General features: G+C 35.6%; 1 protein-coding gene across 2 annotated transcripts; it reads right to left on the minus strand.

Moving 5' to 3' along the window:
- Positions 1-249: 249 nt before the first annotated feature.
- Positions 250-9050, minus strand: LOC140136918 (ankyrin repeat domain-containing protein 45-like). 2 transcript variants are annotated; one of them, XM_072158569.1, is made up of 6 exons: positions 8575-9050; positions 6366-6533; positions 4424-4518; positions 2935-3076; positions 1883-1901; positions 250-1357 (listed from the first exon to the last, which is right to left on the minus strand). In XM_072158569.1, exons 1-6 carry the CDS (start codon positions 8963-8965, stop codon positions 1279-1281), a joined length of 894 nt encoding a protein of 297 aa, XP_072014670.1. In that variant the 5' UTR covers positions 8966-9050; the 3' UTR covers positions 250-1278. The 2 variants fall into 2 exon arrangements, with proteins under 2 accessions (XP_072014670.1, XP_072014671.1); XM_072158570.1 differs by lacking the exon at positions 1883-1901.
- Between the last annotated feature and the right edge of the window lie 55 nt (positions 9051-9105).

A 9105-nucleotide genomic window follows, 5' to 3' on the forward strand; every position in this document is an offset into this window, starting at 1 on the left:
CCTCGTATCAAGGATTCCACCCACCAAGTTTGAGCCCGATCGTTTGAAATTTTGACCTTTGACCTTGACCTCCGATGACCTTCAAAACCACATGGACAACATGCTTTTCCCAATACCTATCTATATCCGAAATTTCAGCGCCATGCGTTGAAGCGCGGCGAAACGCATAGCCGGACAGACAGATAGATAGATAGACAGATAGACAGACAGATAGAGACCGCTTATTATTTTATTAGTATAGATTCCAGCTCCAGTGACACCTCATTAATTTCCCTGGAACTTAGGATGCATTAAAATAGGTAGCATTTTACTTTAAAAAATCAATATAACAAAGGCTGCAGTGCTAGTTTTGGTGCCCTTCCAGCGAACATTTGCCTAATCCTACCCAGGAAAATATGCATGAGGTGTCACTGGATGGAGTTGGAATAGATTAATAAAACCCATCATGGAACTCCATCAGATGCTTATATTAATTACAAAAGGCCTTGTAATAACCAGAATTCATAGTTTAAAAAACTATATTTTTTGGCCATTTCAAGAGGATCAAATGTATCATTTGGAATAAACAGGTTTTTCAATGTATATCAAAACTGATGGACATGTATCGTTTTGATACAGCCTGTACATGGATTTGCCACCATATAACTACATTGTAGGCTTATTCGCCGTAGAAGTGATGTAATAAAAGGATTAACTACCGTAGCAATAGATGAATACAATTTTTGAATATATTGCCCTGCACTACAAGCAGGTTGCACTCATCACATGTGTATGTCTGCAATCATAAACTGGATACAATACCGCTTTTCACAGATACTAATCTTCCAGGTGCGAGTGATCAACATAATATGAATATTGTATAGAATTATGATCCAGGTCTTTAGCATTTGACATCTATGGTTCAATGCATAAGTATCATGTAAACGTAGTCTACAGCGAATTGTGCAAACCAAGTCCAATATTAGATGGATATTCATGGCGACATGTACTTTAACCAATACATTGTTGATTGTGAAGAGAATCACAAACATTCTTGTTTACTTTTTGCACTTTAATTTACTATTAATTCAATATGGATCACTGGGCTATTCCAGTTGAAATCTATACCCCCTATGGAAGACATGACCTTACTTTTGACACAGGGGGTTTAGATTTTATATGGAGTCCCTCATTCATGTCACCCCAATTGAAATTCACAATCGCTGTGTGGAAGATCAAGGCCATGTCTTCCATAGGGTGTGTATGAATCAACTGGAACATCCTATTATTGCCATCAGTTCAATTCCTGCCTCCTCTCTTGGCGCTGCTCTTCCGGTGAGATGTTTCCCTCATCATCTTCTGTGGGGTTTCTCTGGAGCTGTCAAGAAAAACAAATTAAATGCATAAGATATAACATATGTGTGCCCATAATATCAATACACTGGGGTAAGTACAAGGCCCAATCTGTAATAGCTGCCAGGTGTCATATTTTGGATTAAAAGTACAATATAGATGCAGAAATTGTCAAATGTCTATAGGGCAGCTATTGCAGATAAGGCCTTGAACAAACTAATATATATTCCAACCAATCAGCAGGGAACCAAAGGATCATAAGGATGGATCCAAAAAGACGCATCTTTTCTTTTGCATCTGCTCTCAACATAATGACATAAACAAGTTGCTCAGAAGGCGAGACCCTGAATCTCGCCTTATGAGTGACTAACATGCTCACCATACCTCAACAAGACACTGATTATCTATGGTAATTGTTTCTCACCCTATCTACTACATAATGCAAAGAATTGTGATGGAGATGATAGGTAACAAGGGATATATGGCAGGGTGGCTTGTATGATTTGTATGATACCACAAGAAAAAAAACACTTGTATAAGTTGTAATTACCTGTGGTAAAAAGCACTTTCTGCATGGTACAAGAAAAAAGTTTTAATGTACGGATAAGTATGTCATGATTCACTTTAAATTCGAGATCAATATAAAAGATTAGTATGAGATCAGAGGTGAAAAAATGAGATCAAGATTAGATCAAAGAGGTGAAAAGGGATCAAGAGAGATAGACAGAGAGATCAAGAGAAACTAAGTAGGTGGTGTAGAGAGAGAGAGAGAGAGAGAGATCGAAAGAGATCTTACTGTTAATTACATTGACATTTTAAAGGGGGGACTTGTATTTCAAGTTGTATGTCACACGTGACGTGTACAAGTACCCAAAGCAAGCATTTTCATTGGTGTAAAATGGACCCAAAGCAAGTACTACTTGTACAGGTATTATTCGGACAAAAATGTGAGTGTTGTTGACTAGTTTTAAACTTTTCTTTGAAGTACTAGTGGCTTGTTCTACTACCCTAAGCAAGTATTTTAGCCTGTTATGAGTCGTGATGAACACACCTAAACCGCCGGTAGACCTGAAGAAAAACCAACGAAAAAGCACACATTTTGAGGAGTCTTTTAGTACAATTTCACCCAGAATTTGACGGCCATTTCAACTGATTTTTGTTGGCATCCTGATGCAGGGTTAAGCTCCCCTTTGTGAATAACATCTTGGCAATTAGGTACACTTTTTTCCCAGTTTTGCTGTTTTGGATATCCTAAGGGAGATACTCATGTATCATGCAGGCCGTGACAAAAAAACTTGAAATACAAGTGGCAACTCTTAACCCCATGAGAACTACCTGCCTATTGGTCAAAAAGAAGTTTTCATTATCAATTGGACCAATCAGCAACATTGTTAGAATAATTTCACCACACAAAAAAAATTGGGGCTAATTATTTGCAAAGCTCCATTTTGATTGGTGATTAAAATGAAGATATCATATAATTGACCAATCAGAGAGAATGTTAAATCGGCAGGTAGTGCTCAGGGGGTTAATCATGATCATTTTGAGGCTGAAGGTCTAATAGTCTAATTTTCCTTCCAATTTCAAGAGAGAGAGACTTACGTGGTTCTGAAAGCTTCTGCATTATTGGTTCTAGTGTTTCTTCAAGGTCTTTCTTACGCCTGTGAAACTCTTGGACAGATGGTTTACGATCAGGGTTGTCCAACCATTCCTGAATATCACTGCAAGCATTTAGACCTGTCATCTATGGAATTAATACAATCAAAATGTAATCCATAATATTTTTTGTGAGGGATTGATGCAAACAAGTAAAATAATAAGCAATGCATAAAACAGTTGTTGAACCTTAAGGGGTGGGGTATGAGCGTTTGGACAGTATTTATTGTGGGACATTAGAGCACATCAGACATATCAATTGCATTCTGAATCTGAAGAATGTCCTTCTGATATCAAATAAATTTGATTTTTGAAATTCGCAATGTAATACACATTTTATGGCAAATCATTAAAATTGATATTTTTGATATTTAACAGTACTAAAAGTAAACTTTATAAATCTGATGATTTATACTTAAAAGTGTATGTAGGTGGGATGAAAAGCCGACGATCAATTGAAAATTTTGGCCTTTCAGTATTGAAGATATGGATTTTTTGGGAAAAATCCATATCTTCAATATAAAAGATCAAAATTTTCAACTGATCGTCGGCTTTTCCTCCCAGCTACATACACTTTAAGAATATATCATTAGATTTATAAAATTTATTTCGAGGACTGTTATATATCAAAATGTGAAAAAATATCAAATTTTAATAATTTGTCATAAAATTTGTATTATATCGTGAATTTCAAAAATGAAAATTATTTGATATCAGAAAGACATGCTTCGTATTCAGAATGCAATTGATACGCCTGAGGTGCTCTCATGTCCCACAAAAAATACTGTCGAAACGCCATAAACGCTCATTCTAGATCCCTTAATGCATCAAAGAGGGGAGAAAATTAGTGCTACTAGTATTCTAGGGATCTCCACAACAAGTTCTGAACTGGACAGCCCAGTGTTCTGTTGTAATGACTTGATTAGATGACTTGACTCAAGTCAGACTTGAGTCACGATTTTGTAGTGACTTGACTTGAGTCAGTGTGGGCAAATGGCAGTTACTTGACTTGAGATAATTAGTAAATTACTTGATTAGACTTAACTTGTGACTTGGCCGCAAGAAAGGTTAATGTAGGTGTGGTATGATTATTTGGAAGTATTATTTGGTAGGTTGTGACTTGTGTGAGTTGTAATCAAATTAGGTGATTTTAAAATTGTTTGTGTTTTATAAATGTTCTTTTTAAAAGAACTTGAAAAATCTTCTTAAATCAATTATTTACATTTAAATAGTGTGCATATCAAATTGATGTTCATAAAGCAAATCAATGTGTAATCATTAACTTCTGTGTTAGATTATAATGACTTTTGAAACTGACTTGATATACTTGTGTGTAATAAACAGTGACTTGACATGACTTGAAAAAAATCACTGAATTGACTTGACTTGTTGACTTGGTTCTAACACTGAGAATCTCCCAAACATGTATTCATACCTTGTCATCCTTTGCCAGTCTTCCTTGCACTTTTTGTGGGTCTTCAATGGTTTCCTTGGTCTCTGTGACCAGTTTAACCAGTTCCCGTCGAGCTTCTAATAAATACAAACAACCATTTATTTATACCATTTTATAACATCATCACAAAAACCATACTGGCACATTATTATTAATTATATGGAAAACAAAATGGGGCTCACTTCTTTAAAATAATGGCAATGATATCTTGCAATTTATTGTACATCATCCTTGACATGCTCATCATCAGCCAATTTGGACACTCACAGTCTTTGTGCACTTGGCGCCTGGAATCAGTGTTCGAAATAAGCACTTATCCTCTTGTCCAAAATTCACTGGGGACAACCATATTGAGATATGTATGGTACTTATCCTCTGGACAACCACTATATTTTACCTCTTAAATATGACACATTTTGGGGACAACCAAAATGTTTTGAGGACAAGCATAATTTATGCTTTAGTTGTCCTCGGGACAACCTCCATATTTTCCTTATTTCGGACACTGCCTGGAATGCACTTAGCTTTAGGTGTACGGTAGTAGAAACAATTCATGTACCGGGTACCGTATATACTTTTTTATTTTAAAAGAGGCCAAAAGAGACAATTTTGAAAATCAAGTTATTATCATTGACTTAGTCTTACCTGGCAGTAGACAATTGCAAATTTAAGGTGGCTGTGTACTCTCAGACATGCATGTAGTAAAAGTGCAATAACTTTGTAATTATTCGTGCAAGACATATAAAAGTATACATTTTTATGAAGGCAAGACATCAATAAATCTTAATATTAATACAGATTTGGGGTAAAAACAACAATTTTGAAGAAAATCACAAAAAAGTGAGTTTTTGGCAATATTTGTTAGGTACATCATAACAAAAAACACTCTTTCCAAAATATTTTATTTTGTTTTTAGCTCAATCTTGAGGCTCCATTCCAAAAGCGGTTTTTATTTTTTTGATATTGGCCTTATTTTTTGAGATATTGACCATATAAGGCATCAAAATGAACTTTTAAAATTCAAAACGCCTATTTGCACAAAATGATGCCCAAAATCGGAAATAGACCAAAATATAAAAAAATGAGAAAACCGTTTCTTGAGTCGATCATGCTTTTTACGATGATCATATTTGCATACCTATAGATGCTGTATTTATTGAGTTATCGTGTACCTAAATCGTCATTTTACCGAGAAAATGAACATTGAAATAATGGCCGTTGAAGTTTAAAGTGGTCACATTTTGCACTTTCATCGAATCTCACAGGAGTTAACAAATTGCGCGACACGCTAACGCGATGAGTTGTTTGCGGCGTGTACCTTGCTGGTACAACAAAGATTTTCTTTCCTTTTCAATTTCAAACACGAGTGGAATAGTGAAATAAAATCCTTAAAATATTGCAGTTGGAGTTTACAAATCTGGATTTTCATTCCTTGTATTTATAAAAAACATAACAAGGTACAAACATATCATAAAAACTCAATTTTGAGAAAGAAACAATGGCTAGAGTACACAGCCGCGTTAAGAGCTTTTGTTACATGTATAACAATTAATGGTAAACATACATATTTGCTATAACAGTGTATGTCGAGAGCCGAGCATAAACAATGTTAATGCCTGATGGCCCAGATATGCAATCGAGGAGCAGGGAAAATCACATTTTTTATTAATGTTACTTGCAATTTTTTATTATTATCTTGAATCACAAAATGATCTGGTAGGTATGAATAGGGTATATTCATATATTTTCATGACTAAACCGTTGTTGCAGCCAGAGGGCTAAAGCAACAGTTTAGTCATTAAAATATATGAATGAACCCTAAATTTTTGCTCCATATTTTCCTATTAAGAATATTAAGCAGTATAGCTGATTGGATCATTCTATTTAATGTTCCAAATTTAGATTAAAAAGTCCTGAAACCTACCTGACCATTTAAGGTAGTTAGCACATGTTGTGCGGTTAAATCTCAAAGCAGTATCATAGGCCTTTTCTTTGTTGCTTGTTTCAATGTGCATGCTAGCACCAAATGCAATGAGTAGTTTGACACAACTCATCCTGTCCCAGGCTGCAGCATGGTGTAAGGCTGTGTAACCTAGTAGTTGGTAAAACATTGGAAATTATATAAATAGTTTAGGGGGCTGTGCCATAATTATGAATTTAAAAAAACCCAGTTCATTTGGATGAAAAATAAAAAGTTAGACCTTTAAATATCCAAGTAGTCAATGGTGTGGACTCGGTGGGGAGCAGTCGGTGGGGGAGCAGCCATAGAGTTTACACACAAATTGCTCAAAATGATGCCTTTTTTAAAGAGTCATATCTGGAAAAGTTTAACTCTTGGAGGTCTCAACATTGACATATTGCAATCAAGAACACATTAGGCCCTTCGCACTTGATTATTAGTTTCCTGTTTACCGACCGCGTCCAAAATTGAAAATCTCAAAATAATTAATTATTTTATTTTTATTTCTAATTTTCTCCTTTAAAATAACTTTCAACTGCTTCTACTTGCCATTTTCTGACTTTAATAATATCAACAATAATGATGAATGAACAAAGAGTACAACTCCACCTTCACTTATTTATAAAATCAAATATTGTTGTGAAATAATTAAATGCCTGCTCTAGTCAAAACGAGTCAATAGTTGCTTGTAATAGTTCAAACTAAATAAAGAAAATAATTATAAGATAATTAATAATTAAAAGTCACCTCGTCCCTTTTTCAAAATTTTCAACAGGAAACTAATAATCAAGTGCGAAGGGCCTTAACTAATGAAATATGATTTGTAACAAAAAATCGCATTAATTGTTTAAGGGGGTACTAGACCCTTCGATAAATTTGTGTCTATTTTTGCATTTTTCTCAAAAACTAATAACACAGTGGTAACAAAAGCTATGTATACTATAGGGGCAAGGAATCCAATTACTACACTGGAATTTCAGTGACCCAAGACAAGCGAATTCGTTATTTATGATAAGAAATAAGGTACCGCTAGGATGTACCTCATTTCCTATCATATATACTGAACCGCTTGTCTTGAGTCACTGAAATTTCAGTGTAGTAATTGGATTCCTTGCCCCAATAATATACATAACTTTTGTTACCAGTGTGTTATTATTTTTTGAGAAAAATGCAAAAATAGTCACAAATTTACCACAGGTGTAGTACCCCTTAACTCGAGTCTCGAGTACTAATTAGTGCTAATCACCATAGTCTAGTTTACACAAAAATCTTTAAAGTGTCACATCTGGAGAAGTCTTAATTCTGACTTTGGTGTCTCAAACTTCTACTATCATGACTATTGCAATCAGTGTTAACACATTTTATTAAACTAATAAATAAAACATTATTTGTAAATGTAATCAAACTTATGTATTATCAGCGTATTACATTTACATAGTGTATTTTTGCACAGGATCAAGGATATCCATTATAGTACACACTTGATGCTGCACACATATTCATGAGGACTATAGAAAAAATATTAAATTTGTGGACATCGTGGAACATTTAACTACGCTTGCTACTCCGTGACTAATCATGCTAACTACACGCGCGTACAACACTACTCTACGCGTCCATATTAGCGAGCCGAGGCTATCTGCGTACAACTCCAATAGGAGAGAGAGCGTGGCCTAGCGGTTAAGGCATAGGACTGTGAACCCAAGGGTCAAGGGTTCGAATCCCAGGTCCGGCTCTTTGTGTCCTTGAGCAAGACACTTCACTCTACTTGCTTAGTGCTTCGGAGGGCACTTTAAGCTGTCGGTCCCGTGTACATGCATATTTTCTCACATTAATGTAGTGTGCACGTTAAAGAACGTCACAGGCTATTCGAAAAGAGCAGGGGATCATCCCGGTCATGTTGACTGTACTTCAAAAATACACTCATCTACTCTAGGTTCCAGAGTAAAAAATAAGTACAGCTTGTCTGTACGCAGTGCGACAATACTCATACATATATGAGGGAGGCACTTATAAGGAAGAAGAAGAACTGCTTACTACGCACAGCCACGCAAAGAGTATGTTCCATGATGTACACGAATTTGATAATTTGTCTATAACACTTTAAAAGATTTACAACGTCAAAAATATGCAAGCCAAACAATCATTACAATGTCAATGACAATTGACATACCTCGGTTTGTTGCTAAATCAGTTTCTGCTCCCTTTTCCAAAAGTTCTTTGACAATATGATCTCTTCCAAGTATACATGCCATATCAAGCGCCGTTTTACTTGTTTTAGGGTTTCTAACATTGACTTCAGAACCCTTTTCTACTAGCAATCTTAAAATATCAATGTGTCCTTCAATACTGGCAATTTCTACAGGTGATCTACCGTCTTCATCATTGGAGTTGATTTGGCTTTCGACCCGATCAAAATATGGATCGTCTTCGTTGGAAAAACACTCTTGTAACCTCGCTGCGTCTCCCTTTAGTGCGCATTGTAGAACAATATTGAGACGCTTGCCAGATTTTATGGAGCCAGAAGTTGGTTTCTGCTCTATTTCTTCTCCTTCTGCAGTCATTTTCAAGCTAAATTTGGCAACAAAACTCGAGTAAACTTTGCAAAATTAATTGGGAGACAGGCGGTCGCTTCCCGTTTCCAAGGAAAAGTTGGGTCACCAATAGAGGGCGGTGTCTATTTTTGTCATTAAACAGCGTCAAT

The sequence above is a fragment of the Amphiura filiformis genome, chromosome 17 (assembly GCF_039555335.1).
Source record: "Amphiura filiformis chromosome 17, Afil_fr2py, whole genome shotgun sequence".
Lineage (NCBI taxonomy): Eukaryota > Metazoa > Echinodermata > Ophiuroidea > Amphilepidida > Amphiuridae > Amphiura > Amphiura filiformis.

Excerpts from the sequence above, each read along its gene's own strand:
- LOC140136918 (XM_072158569.1), bottom strand. The coding sequence starts at position 8,965 with ATGACTGCAGAAGGAGAAGAAATAGAGCAGAAACCAACTTCTGGCTCC. Across the intron at positions 6,534-8,574 it reads TGATTTAGCAACAAACCGAG|GTTACACAGCCTTACACCAT; the intron begins GTATGTCAATTG and ends ACCAACTACTAG. Across the intron at positions 4,519-6,365 it reads TAACTACCTTAAATGGTCAG|AAGCTCGACGGGAACTGGTT; the intron begins GTAGGTTTCAGG and ends TGTATTTATTAG.